Source organism: Macrobrachium rosenbergii, chromosome 21 (genome assembly GCF_040412425.1).
Source record: "Macrobrachium rosenbergii isolate ZJJX-2024 chromosome 21, ASM4041242v1, whole genome shotgun sequence".
Lineage (NCBI taxonomy): Eukaryota > Metazoa > Arthropoda > Malacostraca > Decapoda > Palaemonidae > Macrobrachium > Macrobrachium rosenbergii.
In genome coordinates, this window is record NC_089761.1 from 66,900,737 (window position 1) to 66,919,320 (window position 18,584).

The 18,584-nt window shown below is 43.4% G+C and overlaps 1 protein-coding gene, 1 non-coding gene and 1 pseudogene across 2 annotated transcripts in view; all 3 read right to left on the reverse strand.

Moving 5' to 3' along the window:
- The window catches only part of LOC136850265 (small ribosomal subunit protein uS5m), an 81,866-nt gene extending 63,562 nt beyond the window's left edge, over positions 1–18,304 (reverse strand). Inside the window, exons 1-2 of the mRNA XM_067123943.1 lie at positions 18,084–18,304; positions 13,954–14,112 (exon numbers count right to left, since the gene is read on the reverse strand). Of these exons, the coding sequence (XP_066980044.1) occupies positions 13,954–14,112; positions 18,084–18,156 (232 nt within the window). The 5' untranslated portion in view covers positions 18,157–18,304. The remainder of the gene's footprint in view (positions 1–13,953; positions 14,113–18,083) is intronic.
- LOC136850298 (5S ribosomal RNA) lies at positions 3,276–3,392 on the reverse strand (annotated as a pseudogene).
- On the reverse strand, positions 4,918–5,022 carry LOC136850290 (U6 spliceosomal RNA). The gene has a single exon (XR_010856600.1). It is a non-coding gene; the product is annotated as a U6 spliceosomal RNA (small nuclear RNA).
- Positions 18,305–18,584: the final 280 nt, after the last annotated feature.

Here is an 18,584-nt window from a genome sequence, read left to right on the forward strand (position 1 = left end):
TTGTAATACTTACCTGAACACCTGAATTAGCCCTGGTCACCTACCAGCCTGAACTACATCCCCACAGCTTTTACCCACTAAGTGGGTAATGAACTATCAGCGTTACCAACGCTCACAAGAAAATCTTATCAAATGAGTTACCTGAAGTACCGCTGGCAACGCTGCTTCGAGTCCCGGACGAGTGAGGCCGAGATCCCCAATTGCCTTATTCACTATTCATATTGAAGTGGGGAGGAAGGTGGTAATCATTCAGGTGTTCAGGTAAGTATTACAATATGATATTTTAATGATAAAATAAAGTTTGTTCATACTTACCTGGCAGATATATATATAGCTGTATTCTCCGAAGGTCCGACAGAATTTCAAATTTCGCGGCAACACGCAGTGGCCGGTCAGGTGGTTAGTACCCATTCCGCCGCTGGGAGGCGGGTATCAGGAACCATTCCATTTTCTATTCAGATTTTCTAACGCCACTGTCTCCTGAGGGGAGGAGGGAGGGCAATATAAATATATATATCTGTTAGGTAAGTATGAACAAACTTTATTTTATCATTAAAATATCATTTTGTTCATGAGACTTACCTGCCAGATATATATATAGCTGAATACCACCTTTGGGGGTAGAGACAGCCAAGAAATAGGAAAAACCAATTATTGGTAAAATTATTTTGGTTCCTTATCTGATAGCGTAGCTGACTGAGTGGTTACTGTCACTCTAGTCTGCTTCTGCTTTACTAGAGACCCCAGCGAGGTAGTGACCTATATAGCTGGCGACTTCTAGATGATCTGTCAACGGGGCGTGACCACAATGTGACTAGATCATAGCCCATACAAAGAGGACAAAAGAGCATTACTAACCAACACCTAAAGCGTTAGTTTGCAAAGGATTGGGAAGACTGCCTCCAGTAGTCGACCCAACAACCACAAAACACAATTAAAAAGGGGATAGGATCAGAGTTACCCTTGTCCCCAAGGTTGCTGAAGCAGCAATGTATGGTCCCAGCGAAAAGCAATTTCGTATGCTACCTAAACATCTTGCCAAGAGTGTGAGGCAAACACCGAATTGACTTCGCCAAAATGTGGCACTAAAAATGTCACTGAGTACCATATTTTTCTTGAACGCCATGGAGGTAGCAACTGCCCTCACCTCGTGAGCGTTCTCTCTCAACAACTTGAAGTTGAGTCGTCACAACTAGAGTGAGCGTCCTTAATGACGTCCCTAATGAAGAATGCCAGTGCATTCTTCGACATAGGTTTAACTGGTTGCCTCACAGAACACTATAAAACATCCAATGGACCACGAGTGTCCTGTGTTCTTTTAAGGTAGTACTTGAGAGCTCTAACTGGACATAGAACTCCCTCAGGTTCCTGTCCAATAAGGTCTGCTAAACCTTTAATTTCAAAGTGTCTAGGCTAAGGGTTAGAAGACCTATCATTCTTAGCCAAGAACTTAGGGCTTAAAGAATAGACAGCATTGTGTTCCTTGAAGCCCACATGACGGCCTCGAACTTCTCTCACTCTCTTCGCCCATGAGGAATGCCGTTTCGAGTAACATCCTTAAGAGATGCAGAGTGGAGAGGCTCAAAAAGGACTAAACATCAAAACTTGAGCATTACGTCCAAGTTCCAAGCAGGGGAAATCAGCTGAGGAACCTTGGACGTCTTGAAAGAGCTCGTAAGATCGTGGAGGTCCTTATTGTCAGACAAAGCTAATCCTCTGTGTCTGAATACAATCGAAAGCATGCTCCGATAACACTTGATAGTCGGAACTGCTATATCGAGTTTTCTCTTAAGTAAAGGAGAAAATCCGCAACCTGGCTCACAGTGATAGAGGAAGAGGAAAGCCCTTCTTTCTACACCAACCTTTGAAGGTTGCTCACTTTCTAGATATATCCTTTAGATGAAGAACTTCTGGCTCTAGCGATGGCCCGTGCCACCTGGCCAGAAAAACCCCTTCGCTCTGACCAAGTTTCGATAGTCTGAAAGCAGTCAGGTTCAGAGCGGGGAGATTCAAAGATATCTCGTGAAGTGGGTTTGTATGAGCAGGTCTGCTCTCAGGAAGGGTCCTCGGAACGTCTACCAACCAGAAGAGAAACTCCGAGAACCAGTGGTTCAAGGCCAAAACATGGGGATGAGAGTCATCCTCGTCCCTTGTGAGGCCGCGAACTTGCGTATGACTTCTCCCAGAATTTAGAACGGGAAAAAGGCGTAAACATCTATTCCCGTCCAATCCCAGGGAAGAGCAACTATCGCAACTGCCCCAGGGTCGAGTACAGATGAGCTTTACAGAGGGAGCCTCGCTGTTCTTGAGGTCGTGAAAATATCCACAAGATGGCGACCCCAAAATTTCCAAAAATCTTGGCAAACCTCCTGATGAAGGGTCCATTCCTTGGCAGGAGTTGATGGCGCCAACAGAGCAGGTCTGCTCGAACATTTTCGACCTCTGCCACAAAACTTGTGAGAATCGAAATGTTGCGAGCATAGGCTCAAAGAATAATCTCTCTTGCAAGGCTGAACAGGGAACAAGTATTGTCCGAGTTTGCTAGAACTACACGATTGCAAACTTGGACCTCAAGAATTGGCGAGCTAAAAGATAGCCGCCAAATCTTTGAAGTCGATGTGCCAGGACACCTGTTCCTCTCTCCAGGTTCCTAACACTTTCTCTCCCTCTAGTGTTGCCCCCAACCTGTTGACGACCCGTCGGAAAAACAACACTAGGTTGGGGTTCAGAAGCTTGAGGGAGATCCCTTTCTGCAATTCCGTTGGATCGAGCCACCACCACAGATCCTCTTTATATAAGGAAGAATTCTCAATTCCTCTTTCAAGTCTTCCTTGCTTTGTCAGTTCTCCAACAAAAAGAACTGAAGAGGCCTGAGATGCAGACTCCCAGAAAACAAACTTCTCCAGCGAGGAAATGGTCCCCAGCAGACTCATTCCTTCCTTCACCTAGCATGTTTCCTTTTCCAAGAAGGCCGAAACTTTTTCGTACATAGAAGTTGCCGTTCTTGCGACGGAGACGCTATAAAAGCCGCTGAATAGATCTGAATTCCCAGACACAATGGACAGTGAGGGGATCAGCTGCGACTTCTCCACAGACCAGAAGTCCCAGGGACTTCACGAGTTGCAGAGTCAACTGAAGGTCCTCCAGATACCTTCGCTCGACGACGCTCGAATCAACCAGTCGTCCAAGTAGAGTGAGATCCTGACGTGCGACAGATGCAACTGCATCGCAACGTTTTTCATGAGACGTGTAAACACCCTCGGAGCAAAATGTGACGCCAACAGCATCTGGTGTTCCCAGGCGGTCAACCATCCAAGTACTGACCAGACCCAACGTTGCTTAACTTCGCTGATCGGACGAAGCGGTGTTTTCAACGTGGTATGGCCGTTGTGCAGAGTCCAAAGCAGAGAGCCCTGAACTGGTACGTCTAGTCCCCAAGACAACCTGAGATACTTCACCGAACGTGGATGAATTGGGGCGTGAAGATAAGTATCTTGGAGATCCAAAGATACCATCCAATCCCCGGGATGAAGGGCTCCTAGTATTGACTGCGAGGTCTCCATCTTGAACTTTTCCTTCCGACCAAGTTGTTCGACCTGTTGACGTCCAAGACGGGTCTCCAGCCTACTGAAAGTTTCGGGACTAGAAACAATCTGTAGTAAAATCCCGGGAACACCGAGTCCAAGATCTGTTCCACTGCTCTCCGCTCGAACATCTGTTCGAGCAGGTCAAACAATTTTCTGTTTGACAGGAAGGCAGTTGGGAAACAAAAAAACAAAAAAGGAGACAGGAAGGCAGTTGGGAAACAAAAACAAAAAGAGGAGACAGGAAGGGAATCAAGTAACCTCTCTCTAACAGTAGGAGGGACCAAACGTCTGCCCCTCACTCTTTCCAGGCTTGTGCAAAATGAAGCCTGGTTGCAAAGGGAGTCTGGAGATGAAGGAGTCACTTGCTACCTCTCTTGAAGTGACATTCCTTCGGGAAAAAACTCTCTCGTGGTGCGGGTCTCGTGTTGCTTCCCATGGAAGCCCCTTTGTTATGCAAACATTTAGCTTTCGTTTACTTTTTGTATCTGAGATCGGTGCAAGCGTTATGAAGGAGATGCAGTTTGAATGTCGGTAACTTTAGTTTTGAGAAAAACGATATTTTTTGCTTCTCTGTGTATTTATTTACTTCCCGTTACACAGTTTGATGTTTTTATGACATAATGAAAAGCCAAAAAATAGACATGCAAAGTAATATAACTTCGCTAAATGAAGCTAAATGAAGCGAGTGTCAAAACACGGCTGAGGTTGGCCAGCGGGACGTTTTACTTAGTCAAGCTCTGAGCTGCTACTGACTGACTGCCACTGACTGCCCTGCGGCATTCCTGTCTTTCGCTGATGCGTATATGTCCACAGGGTTGCCATAGATCGCATTAGATATTATTTCATAGCTAAAAGGAAATTACCACCGATATACTGACAATATCATTACATTATATGAAAAATGTAATTTGACTATGATAGGTTACTGTTTTGTTTATAACTTCTAACTGTGGCGAACTTTTAAATAAAACTTTCTGAAAAGATAGTCAGGATATGTATGATGCCATATATAAAATATCCCAGAAAATTTTATTTCCGATTTTTTCGTCAAACGCTCCCCTTAAGACAAAGACAACTGCGAAGGTGGAGAGAGAGGAGCCGACCGTTGAAAAGTCTCAGGAAACATATCCTTAAGAAAAAAGCCAGAGTCTGATAATCAGAGGAAGAAGAAGACGAAAGAAGTTTCTCTTCATACAAAGGCTGTGACGAAAGAGGATGTTCTTCCGCAGCTGGTGGGTCTTGAGTGAGTGGAGAAAGTAGTTCCGATTCGCGTCAAGCGGAACTCCAGCGAACGAAGAAGTCGTCAACTAGAGTGCGTATAGTAAACATAAAAAATGTGGAACGCTTCACGATTAGCGTGTCATCCTTGGCGCAAGAGCCATGCTAATCTTCTCTGTATCGTTCCAATTAGTATATGTACTGCCGAAGCAAGTACTGGCTAAATTAAGAAGGACATCAGATGTTGAAGCGGGTAGTTGTGCGACATGATGAACAACTGGAGCGGTGTCAACACAAGACTTGAAGCTATACGGGCGAAGCGGCGAGCGTCATGGCGTGACGCGCGAGAGAGGCTCCGTGGCAAGTACTAGAAGAGAGTCACAGCGTGGCGCGCGCGGCGTCATGGCTAGAAGCTGTGGCGCCGAGCGTCAAGGTGAGGAGCGTGAAGCGTGAGAAGCGCACGAAGAGCAAGACGCGCTCCTGGCGCGAGACAAGAGAAAAGGCCAACACCTCAACTCGGGAAGACGAATAGGAAGCCACTAAACACTCTCTCTAGACGACAGACGCTCTGTATCGTTCGGGGAAGCGGAGACGAAGGTGAAAGTCTGTACCTCTTAACAGGCAGATTCGAATCTTGAAAGGTTCATGAGAGCATCCAGCTGTTGTTGCAAACCCAACAAAATCTTACTGCAGCGTTGGAGAAGCCACTCTCTCGGGAGAAGGGCTGAACCTGAGAGAAGGAAAGGGGCGAGAGCGTATACTTCCTTCCACAGGGAAGAAGCTCTAGCCCTTGCCTTAGCGCGACAGGGGGTCGAGTAGAGTGATCATTCGAAAAACACTTTATTCTCTTCTGCAGAGGAATATCCACGCAACTTTCGGGGGAAGAGTACAAACGTCTAGAGGAAGAGGACGTGAAGCGTCCTCTCCTCTAAGCTTCTCTTAAGAGGGCGAGAGTCCAACCGAGAGCTCCAACCCCGAGGCGGGAGGACGTGTCGGAGGACGAGAAGCAATCCTACAGGATGCGTGCCTGAGCACGATCCCTGGCAGCCTGGGTAGCGTCATCAGGACCTGCCGAAGGGACGCCAGATCGGTGGGAAGCCCCGTAACCCTCATGCGGCTTTCGACATGCCCCCTCCCTGGTCCTGGGAGTTCGACAGAGGTCCAGGCCTAGAGGCATTATAGGGCCGATCTGACGCCCCCTCCACAACACTAGGGGCACTAGCACTAACACTATGCGTTTGAATTGCATTCACTTTAGTTTCAAGAGCACGCATTGACTCCACACGAGAGCCAGGGAATTACCTTCTGCAGCAACAAAACTACAGGGTTAGTAATAAATTTACTACAGGGTTACTAGTAGGAGAAAACCCTGATTGTCCAACTAAGGATGCACTCTAGGAGGAAGATTTCCTCAGCCTATCACGCTCCAATTTAAGCATATAGGCTTCATATTTCTTCCACTCACCCTCAGACAATCCCACACATTCATTACCGATTATCATAGAGCATTGAACACCCTTACATATCATACATAAAGAGTGAGGAACTATCAAAGTCTTCGATAGCCTCACCTTACATTCACCCAAGCTACAGACTCGATAGCTAGAGGTAAGACATCTTAATTATAAGAAAAGTCAAAAGCAAAATCAAAACGGTCCACAAAGAGCGTATGCCAAGTCACAGATCCAGTCGAATACCAAAAACAACCAAAATACTTAAGTGACAACAAATTTCGAAATCCAAAGGCGGAGGAACTGACAACAGGTGTTGACAGTCCGGCGACAGAGAAAATCTGAATAGAAAATGGGAATGGTTCCTGATACCGCCTCCCAGCGGCGGGAATGGGTACTAACCACCTGACCGGCCACTGCGCAGCCGCGAAATTTGAAATTCTGTCGGACCTTCGGAGAATACAGCTATATATATATCTGGCAGGTAAGTCTCATGAACAAAATTAGTTTTATTATGAAAACTTCATATTGCAATACACTCCCTGAACACCTGAATTAGCCCGATTAACAAAATTGTAAGGAGGTGGGATCAATATAATTCAGCCCGACCTGCCAACAGGGAAAGCAGGTAACTCATTATTAGCCTACTCTAAATGAATGTATCTCACCTAGTTATATTTTCATATTGCAGGTGAGGATACCTGTAGAGAGTACAAAAACGTCAGTCTCATGTCTAGGTACTGTCTGAGTTGAGCTACCTGTCATGTGGTATTCAAACCTCCTCATGGATAGAGAGTAGCAAAAAACCAACCTACCATGCGGCTAATCACAGCCTCCCATGAGTAGCGGAGAACAACGAACCTCCGATGTGGCTAATCAAAGCACTCTCATGTATGGAAGGGTATGATGAACCTCCCATGTGGCTATTGTAGCCTCTCATGTATGGAGAAGTTGAGTGTGCAGGATCTTCGAGTTCTTTGCCGCCTGTTGCCGCCGATGTCTGCGCAGAAGAGGTTGAAGAAACCAAACCTGTCCACTGGATCTGCCTAACTTCACAGTACTAACACCAAACTTAATACTCTCACTATGAATCCCGACCAACAGAGCATCCTAAGTTCCTTTGACTACATTCATTACCTAAAGTCCCCCACACCTTGACATTACTAAGTAATTATAAGATTGAGTTGGTCTCCATAAAGAGACCCTGCGAGTAACTTTTCTCCGAAGAAAACAATGTCTCTGAGGTAGAAAGTCGTGAAAACCGACACGACTTCCAAGTGGCTGCCTCTAAGAACCTCCACTCTAAGAGAGTATCCCCTCAGCTAAATGAACGCACCCTTGATAATAGAGTTAGCCGCTACACACGGACTAAAAGAATAACTCTTATGTAAAGAGAAGAACGATGAACCTCCCAAGTGGCTATTCAGAGCCTACCATGTATGGAGAGCATGAGGTAGTGTGCTGAGCCACTGACCCTCCGCCCTGCAGGTTGCAGCAAAGTTTTTCTAGACAAGCAAATAAAGTATCTCAGCGTTTAAAGAGACATAGGCTAGCCTACGAGAGCACCCCCTTGGACTCTCACAGGGAAACTATCAAAGACTAGAATACTTAACATGTACTAAACCTAAGTTCATGTGATTATACTATCACTGTTGCTTAAGATTCTAAAGCCTTAAAGGAATTCCTCTATCTGATTAACCTAAGAACCACCCAATACTTTTTGTGAATACCACCTTAGCTAAATGGCAGCACCTAGATAATAGAATTGCCTTAGTTACACATGGACTAAGGGTTTGAATAACCTTCCAAACCTTCACTAGAAGAGAATACCACCACTCGCTACCGCTGAACCACCTAGAGGGAGAGCAGCAACATAGAAGAATTGGACGTTGAATGTCTCTTAAGTAAAGGAAGAAAACATTGAGACAGACTCCCAAGTAAACTACCTCCAGAATAGAAGACACAACAATTCCTTAGAAAGGAAGATGAAGTGGACATACAGTACTCCGAATACTGTGCGGTTGGGAAATGCAGAGCCAAAGACAACGAGGACAAACCTGAGAAGCCTGGGAAATCACCAGCAATAAAAGAAATTCAAAATATTAAGTAACATCTGGAATTTTTTTAGGGAAGGGTGCTGAATTAAATGAAAAAAACTGTTAAATGCTAAATATAATGTAAAATCAAAATTAAATTGTACAGTATTCAAGGGCATAAAGCTCGCACCACATGATAATCGTGTAGTGTTCCCGCAACTGTGTTTGTGGAGTGAGCGCTTATGAACCAGGAACCCTCTCTCTGAAAGTAACCAATCCCACTCTTTGCCAGCGGACGGGAAGGATTCTGCGGAGAGACAAGAAGTGTACACAGAAGAGGACGGAGTTTCTCAACCTTTGATAATTAGACTTTAATATTTGCACTGGACATAAAGACATCCCACTGGATCACCAACAAACACTCGCAGATAAAGAACCTTAAACGAACAAGGCAGAGTTTTAGCCTCTGACCCTGTCTTCAGAAGTTGCACCTCCTCCAAGAAGAGAAATACATATCATTTCCCGCCTAGGAAACCAGCCTAGAAAATTGTTTCCCAAAGCTAGCCCACCTTTCTAGCTGCAGCTAAAACTCTCGAAAGGAAGAAAACCGTATAATGCCAGTTATCTTCACGTTAGAACTTCAGACAAATCTCAAAGGAGTTTATGAGTTGGCAAGACTGATGTTAAACTTACCTGGAACGTAATAAATCATAGAAGATCTTACTACTAGAAATTTTCAGGAAAATGGAAAAATCAACTGCTAAGTGTTGAGAGGTAGCCAGCAATAGCTGAAAATGAAGGAATCTTGACTTTCTGAAGGAATAAGAGAAAATCAGCTATTTTGGTTATGGCAGGCCTAAAGATGGAATGACCTTCCTTACGACACCGACTTCCACATGTCCAGCTCCCATGGTATAAAGCTTACAGGTTGACTTTCTCAGGCTGAAAGAAACACTGTCTAGACATAGCTTTAGAGAGTCCGGTCTGTCTAACTGATTCCTCGGCAGTCGCCTGCAAGTCCCAGGTTCATCACGCAAGAGTTTGGATGATAATGGTGAAAATGCGGTTGAGGGAAGATCTTCCACATGAGAAGGAACCACAGGCTCGGAACTTCTGTAAGGAGCATTAAACTTCTGTAAGGGCATTAAGTGTTCCAGAAACCACTCCTGGTCGTTAGAGCCCCAGCAAGGACTAGAGTCAATCGTCATCCTTGACACTCCTGCAATTCCTGATTACCTGATGAATGAGACTCTTGGCGGAAAGCATAACCTCTAAAGTTCTATTGATCTTGTCCCAGAGTTCTCAGATAATGACACGGCCGTTATGATGTCACAAAGCAGACCTACTAAGCCTGAACCAACCAACTAGGATTGAAAAACACCTGAGGGCTTTCCTTTACAGCTCTGAGTTCCCGAAAGATTATGACTCCTGAATACCTGATCCCTCCAGAGGCCAAAGCCTGGGTGACTCCAAGGTTGCTCCCCAACCTTGATGATTGGAGCATCTGAGTACAGATGAATGCGGGAAGAGAGGGAGACAATAGACCTTCCGGATGTCAGATGCACTTCTTCTGACTATCACAGAAGATCCAACAAGCAAGAATCGAGTTTCCATACTAAAACTGCATTCTCGATGACAAGTCCCATTGCGATTCCTGAGAGAATCATATGGAGACAACAAGACCCTGGAATTGAGAGAGAAAGAGAGAGTACAAGACCCTGGAGAGAGAGAGAGAGAGAGAGAGAATGAGAGAGAGAGAGAGAGAAAAGCATTTATGCTGAGACAACAAGATGGAGAGATGGGAATAACTGGGAAGATGAAGAGAGAGAGAGAGAGAGAGAGAGAGAGAGGGACTCTGAGAGAGAAAAGCACCTCCACTACAACTCTCAAGACCCTCCTTCCAGATGTTCCAGAAAGAGAGAGCAACCTCCTCCAGGTGCAGAGAGAGAGAGAATGTTTCCTAGAAAACCCTTCTGAAGCAGAAAGTTTCAGAGAGAGGAGAGAAGCAGGAGTTTGGGGGAAAAGCAGACCTTCTTTGGCTGATCTTCCAGATCCCTTGGAAAGGAACACCGGATACTTCAACATTCTGCCTGCTACTTGATCATGGCCTGCTGACTCAGCTGCAACAAGTTGAAGAAACAAAGTGGACCATACTGAAGCATCTTCCTCCCTAAAGACTGTTGCTGAGCGCAAAGCCTGCTGTGACGCCCTCAACAGAACCTCTTGTGATATCCAGATAGTGAGGGAGGAAGCTTTGAAAAGAACTCCTCCTCTTCTTGCCAAAGAACGTTGTACAGTCAGTTTGAAATGTTTGCCTGGTATGCCAGCCCCATTGAAACCGAAGTGATGAGGTGTCAAGCATACAGGATCAGGATCCGAGGAGTATATCCATCTTGTTTGAGAAAACCCTATCAATCCGGATACATCCACAGAGTGGGACAAGGCCTCCGACTGGCTGTGAAAGGTGTCCTCCAAGATACAAGCCTCCCTAGATGAAACTGAAACCAGATAATCTGATGAAGGAACCCAAGAAAGAAGAGCCTCAACAGATACGTTGAGAGGAACCCTGACACCCGCAGAAGGGTTACCCGCTACCTTGTAAAAAACCCCTCCCAAATAGGAAGCAAGGTTAAATCCTGCTTACTCGACCCTATCAAAGCCACTAACCTACGTCTGCCTCCCTCAATGCCTGCCCAACACGGCCAAACCAAACCAGATTCTTTGATGATTGAGCAACTACTGGTTCTGTCGCATATAGTGACATGAACATCACTTGATTCAGTAGTGTAGGCTCCTCCAGAGCCTTGGACTGAGGATAAAGAGTATGGATGAAGTCCACCATCCGCTTATTCTCATTAGCTGAAGGAAAACTAATATCTGGTACCGGATCCTCTTCTTCAAACGAACAATCCTTGTCAGACTGGTCCAACCAAGCCGGAACAGGAAAAGAGACAGGCTGACCCCTAGCAAACACTGAACTCGAAAACCCGGAACTCGCCACACCTGGGTGCGCAAAACGGATACCTGACGTATCAATCGCAAACATACTGGAGGCACCAAAGTAGGTTGCACAAATTCTGCACCACCCAACGACGATGACGCAACACCTGGGCTGGCCACACCTGGGCAGAAAACGGCCACTCCTGAGAGCGAAGAGGCCACAACACCTGAACCAAACAAAGCCGGATGTATTAAAACTGCATGAGAATGGGAATCTGGAACTGAAGACCTGCTGGTTAATGAAGAAGGGGGAAAAGTCCTTGATGACCCGGAATCAACACCGAACCTACATGGATGCCTTAGATGGAGGGACAGAGAAACCTGCAGGAAAGTTGAGAAAGAAGAAGCCGAAGGAGGGAAGAAGGAAGAAGCCACACTTGGAGTACCCATTGGGGTGCCTAACGCCAACTGGACCGGAACTCAAAGGAGTTTTGAAGGGGAAGTTACGAGGTACCGAACCCCAGGTAACAGAGGAAGGCAAACTACCAACTATCCTAGAGAACAGAAAGGTTGAGGAAACTATCAGTGCTGATAGCTGCTGCAGGCAGAACTGACCGACTCAGAAGATAGCATCAGCAAGACAAGTCCGTTAAAGGCATCAAAACTGGATGAGGATACATTACAGTTAGAGTGGCTCCGAAGGTTAAGAAAGAGCAATGGAAGAAGTTTTGAACGCCTCCACAAATACCTGAGAAGAGGCCATAGACTAAATCAGATGCCTGAGATAATCTTGGAAAGACATCATTTGCAAATTCAGGAAGGTTCTTCAAGACATGATCTGTTATTAAAAGTACCCCTTTGAAACATTGTCTAACTAATGAAGAGAGAGAGACCAAGGAGCAGCATTATATTCTGCAATATTCACAGGGTTGAACTCAAGAAAAGAAGTTTGCTCCCCTGAAGTTAAAAGCCAAGAAAACAGGATGAGCAAACAAAGCAACCTGAACCATCCCCATGGAAGAGCAGACCTTTTGAAAGAGAAGATTCAGAAAAAGGGCAATGGAAGAAGATGCTTATAAGAAAATGAGGAAAAAGCACCTTCAACTTCTCTTCCTGACTGCTTCCATAGATTTCAAAGCTTGAAAATATACTGATTCTGGTTTCACCTTAGAACTTACACTTTTAGAGGAAGGGGGAAATCTGCTGCTAACACTGCCTGCTCTGTGCCAGGGGCCCGGCAGATCCTACCTTCATGGTTTGCGGTTCTCCATGACCCCCAGCACCTGTTATGGCTGGTTCTGGAACAGGCAGGGGGCTGAAAGAGAACAATTAGTATCTCAACACTAATACTACTATCCTATCTTATTTCTGTTAATTTTGTCATAAAACTAGGAAAATAGACTAGACATACTAGCTGACAATTTGTCATCTAATTTTTGAATAATTCTTCCATCTTATCAAAAACCTGTGCCTCTACCAAGACTGACCACTTATCTGAAGCTAAAGACTGATACATAATCTTCCATCTTCCATGACCTACATTTAAAATAACAAACAGAATGTCGATATTTGTTATGTTTGAGGGTACTCATCCTACGCTTGCAGGCTGTGCAAGACAGATGAGCGTCAGCATCTCCAGCAGTAGAAGGCTCTGTCGAACAGATATAGCAGAAGTGGAACATCGCGCTATCTGATGAAGGCGATGTTGTCTTGTTTAACTTATCCATTTCAAGTCCAAAATTCATCCCAAAGTCAAAATCAGGAGAAAGTTCCAAATCCAGTCAAAAAAGTATCAATCCAGGAGAAAAGGCCGAAAATGGTCCAAAACAGTCCAAATTATTTAAATGGGGTCGGGCTAAATGATCAAAAAAGTTCGCCTGATAAGGACACACCCAAGAGCATGGCGAACAAAAAGCAATTGAAGGGATCTCAGCCTCTGTCGGCGGGACTTGTGGCAGCATTGCCAATGGTATTTCAGGTAACTCATTTGACAAGATTTTCCTGTAAGCGTTGGTGACGCTGACAGTTAATTACCCACTTTGTGGGTAAAAGCTATGGGGATGTAGTTCGGGCTGGTAGGTGACCAGGGCTAATTCAGATGTTCAGGGAGTTTATTGCAATACAAAAATTACCAGTAACACTATTGCTACTGCTCAAAGATACAGAGAGTCACTGTTCTCAAAAAAATATAGACATAAAACTTACAAACAACTATCCATGAAAAAAAAACACCGAAATCAAGAAGAAAAAAAGCCAGTAGTAGATAACTAAAGTATTACCTGCTAATTTGTAAAACCTGCACTTTAATCACTTATGAGATGGGAAAAATGAATTATATGGCTGTAAGAATGAAATTAGAGGAATAAATACATCAACACTAATAATATATATGGGTGATTCTAAAGTGAAGGAGAGGAGCCTAATTATGCATAGTTGCTAACAGCTCGACAGACTTGCAAAAAATGAGATAGGTGATTGATGGTATTCAATTCTCCAAGAGGTGGAGGAGCTGTGCTACTACCAATCTTCTTTCTGTTAGATAAAAACTGCAGTGTCTATGGACATTTGAAGACCATGAATATGGGCATATAGTACTGATGGGGGATGTAGTGAAACCATTTATTCTGAGAAACTGCTAAAAGACTAAGGAAAAGAATATAGGACTTATGCCTTTTTCTATAAAAAAAAAGTGAATATACACCAAGGCACAGCTGAACTTACCTTTATTAAAAAAACTTGTGGGTCTTGTAATCTGCACCCATGGTACTGTTACCCTAGTTGTGAGGCTGACAGGATACTTTTTAGGATCAAAAATACTTGTGGAAACTGTTGGTCGTTGACCATCACGATGAGACAAGTGGAAAATACTCCTAGTGGAAACTGGAAAAAATATTGTACTTAAACAGTTTGCTTAAACTTATTATCCTAAACTGCAAATCTGTATTGAATGAAGAGCATAATCATGAAACCTCAAAATATCAAAGCACAATTTTACATTTTCTCCTCAAAGCATTGCCCTATGACAAGACTATAATTCGTGTGATTTGGTCAATATTAAATTGAACTAAACAAATTTCTGGTCACAATTAACCTTTTGGCCCCTCAGGATTAGCTTTCTATATCTCAAAACACAACAAATGGGTAAATTTCTCAAACATAGGGCATGGCTGACCAAACCAACCATACACTGATACAACCTACTATAGGCTTGGTTTTATGTGCAGTCTATAAGTATCTCTAAAGCACTAACAAAATTCTGAAACCATGAGTGAAATTACAAAAGTACAAAAATGAAAAACAATTCTTTATATACAAACTTATATTTTACAAGTCTGTATGTGCATATGTGCATCCACAAAAGCTTTCACACTCCACAAGTGAAAAACTCTGAACTTCAATTAGGGGTCAATGCATCTAGTGGTATAAATGGTCCCCTTACAAAAAAATCATGATTACCTGAATGGTGAATCTTGGAGCTATTCTATAAAGGTGTTTATAAATAACATAAAAATTTTATAAAAAGAATAAAAGTATTTACAGGAACCTCTGGTTCATTTGAAACTGGACAGTACCAAAGATTGGACAAAAGTACTCTGCATTATCATTAAGTGAATCATTTTGTATTCTTTAGCCCAGGCAAGTCCACAACACAAAGCACTGAGAGTTCTTAAGTCAAAGAGCAGCACTAGGTTGATGGCAAAGTAATATGAGGCAAGTGCTATTTGTAACACTGAAGCAATGCTTGTGTCATTAGTGGCATGTGTGTGCATGGGATTTTTTGCAGGCAGTATGCTGGAAGCAAGTTGATACCAACAGTCTCAACAGGTGTACAAGAGCACTACAGTACCACACTTATGACTCATAATGCCCCCAAAACAATGAGTGCTCGTATTCACAAGAACACAATTATTTTGTGGTATAGGTTGGAGAATAGCAACTTTTTTCCATTTGTGGAACACCACTTTCGGTTAATAACCGTATCTAAATTTGGAGCTAAAAGCACTTCAGATTTTCACTAAAAAACGTAGGGATATGAGTGAACTGCATATGTCTGTTGTCCAAAAAGTATTTTGCTGCAGTCCTTGTAAAATCTCTTGATTCACATTCTAAGACACAAGACAGCTGATATGATAACCTTATAAAAACTGGCTTTGCTGGATGCTGAAGAATGAGGCACTACAGGATCCAACAAGATGGCAGCAACTGTGAATACCCAAAGCATTAATATTCTCACAACAATCTTTTGTTGAAAAAGAGATTGGAGGGCAACATCCCTTGCATCACTGCTTTTGGCAACTGCATAGTCAGTAGTGCTCATGCTGGACAAAGACGATCTTCAGTGCTATCCACACAAAATCAGCTGAAGATGCAATAGTTCTATGAAGTCTAGGAGCACAACAGTTTTCAAAAGGTTTCATGGTAAGAAAGCAGCAGTTTAATAATCTCATCCAAGAGGGCTTGAAAGGAAGTAATGGCTCTGGGAGAAGCACATACTGTACATCTTTGCTGAAAGATGAACTGACAAGCAGGGTTCAGCATGTATCCCCACATTTATAGAGATAAATGGTTCAACTCTCACAATGACCTATTAGTTCCTCACTTCCGATTGGGTACCGTTTCAGCTAGCACTCTGCTGGGGAAAGAATCTCTGGGCCAAGGTGAAGAATTAGAGGAATTTATTTTTGGTGGAGAAATTAATTTCTCTCTATATAATGTAGTTCAGATTCCACAATAAGCTGCAGGTCCCATTGCTAGGTAACCAACTGGTTCTAGCCATGTAAAATAAATCTAATCCTTCAGGCCAGCCCTAGGTGAGCTGTTAATCAGCTCAGTGGTCTGGTTAAACTAAAGGATAGGGCCATTTTTGATGACCTATTATAAAGTAGGAAGACAAAGGGTGGAAGACAAATCTTTGGGCAGACTCTCCAAACTGGTAATTAACAGGAAGGAAAGTGTGCAGGTAGAAAAGCAAACACTGCTTTTTTACTGAATTGGAACAATTTTTCTGAACAGTATTTGAGTTCTTATCAAGAACAAACCATTATTTCTTATATTGACTTAATTAACCTCAGAACTTATATGTTATTGTAAAGTGTCCATCCTGGAATGCTATCATGCATACGCAGTGTTATGGGGGGAATTTTGGCAAAAAAGTGGAGTCTCCTTCACTGAAGGGTCCAGGGGGCAGAGCCCCCCAATAAGTAACAAGGCCTACTAGGTTAGTTTAGGTTACAGTAAGTTTGGTTAGTATATTTCCTTTTATAATAGGTTTCCTTAGCCAATCCCTTCTTGAACATATGGTAAAAATAAGCAACAGCTCTGCATAGACTATTACCTTGAAAATTGATTTTTCCTATACTTTTAATATTGCTGATGAAGGAGGTGGTGTTGTTTATTGTTGGTCAATTATTATTAACCTCATATATACCCAACATGTTGGGAACCCTTTGAGAATTGGGGTTTTGGGTGGGAGAAATCTTTGGGAGAAAGACTGGACTGCCATGTTGTTGTTATGGAATGGTTCTGCAAATGCACAAGTCGTTAGGGAGCCATAGGTTCAAGAAGGGATTGTATAGGGAAACCTGGGAAATCTATTATATAAAGAACTACAGTAACCTAATATACCCTAACCTAAAAATTCATTGTGGCAGGCCATATTCTTTTGCTTAGTTGAGGACCCCTATCCAACAAAGCAAAATTCCACTTTTACCAAAGCTCCTCTGTAACACTCAGACATGCATTCTTCAGCATTCCAGGATGAATGCCAAGCATACAACTTCAAAGGTTAATTACAGGTTAATTACAGTCGACCGACAAAAAATAATAGTAAATTCTTTGATAAGCAGCAAAATACTATAGTAAAAATCAATTTCTCAAAGTAATAGCCCATCACTTTCATCAGTCTTATCAGTTCTACCCATATGGCTCCCATGTGCAGAATTATTAGTATCAATGGAACCATTCAGGGTGGCCATCATAACAATAACAAGTCCATTCTCTCTCCCTGTGTTTTACCCCACCCAAAACCCACCCACCTCCAACATTCCCAAAGGGGTCCCAAAAGAGATGTGAGGTTAATAATAACTGACTGCCAAAAAACACCACCCCTTCACCAGCAACACTGAAAGTAAGGGAAAACTCAATCTCCCAGGTAATGAGCCATGCAGTTGTTCTCTAGTTATACCATGTGCACTAGGACAGAAGTAAAAGTTTGCTTTAGTTGCACAGCCTGATTCCTACCAGTTCGCCCACCGGGACAGGTTACTGCCTTTTTGGGGGGTTCAGGGGGAACGAAGTGCCCCGACCAGGCCAGGACATGTCGCCCTAGGCCTCTGTTAGGTTACGTAGGTAAGAAAGACCTGGTTAGGCTAGGTCAGGACCTGCCCAGAAAGGTTATGTCTATTTATGTAAGAGGAACCTGTCCCGGTCAATGACTAGCAGGAATCAGGCTGCACAACAAAGGAAAGTCTAACCCAGTAGTAATCTTCAGGGGTAGGCTATGCAGAGTACGCAGACGGGGATACTCAGTGTTACGGGGGGGGGGGGGTTGTCCAGGCTTCGCCCCCTAGCCAGGTCAGGGCACGACGTCCTAAGTTAGGGTAGAGAGGTAAAGCGCCCTAAGTTAGGGTAGAGAGGTAAGTTCTGGTTAGGTCAGGACACAGCATTCTAGGAAAGGTTAGGATTTCTCAAACCACAAGTGTCTCCGACTCCGCATCCGCTCCGTCTTCAGTTTTACCTATGGCAGTCATATAATTCACCATACCAGCTGCTTATAATTACCTTATTTTGTCTTAACAAAAACTTGAGCAAGCGGGGTACAGGATACGTCGGCTACAAAAACAGTTGCTTACCTTGACATGCTCTTGTCCATATCCCTGCTACAAAATATCTCGAATTAACTGCTAGACACAGTAACGACGTCATTCTCCGCTGTTATGGCGAACACTCTTCTAAGAAGACGGTCTTTTATAGGCTACTCGACGTAACATTAAGTAGACAGTTTTCCGTAGAGAGGACTGGACTCCAGTGCAGCATCGTCTAATGTGATTGTCATTAACATCTTTGTAACAGCACCTCTTTTAGTCAGGATTCCACTTATAAATCCATTATTAAGTTTGTAGATGTTAGTTGCTTTTGCTACCCCATTTCAGTGGTTGTCTTGAAATTTATACATGTTACTTTTGACTAATAACTAAGAGAACACCAAAAGTTATAAGCCCAATAATTTACTGTGAAAAGTTGAAATGAATGTAGCAAAAATATCTGAGTTGTGGCCAAATCATAGCAAACTCTCAATTAATGAACTTGTTTTCTAAATAACTACATATGTAATGGGATAACTATTTAAATGC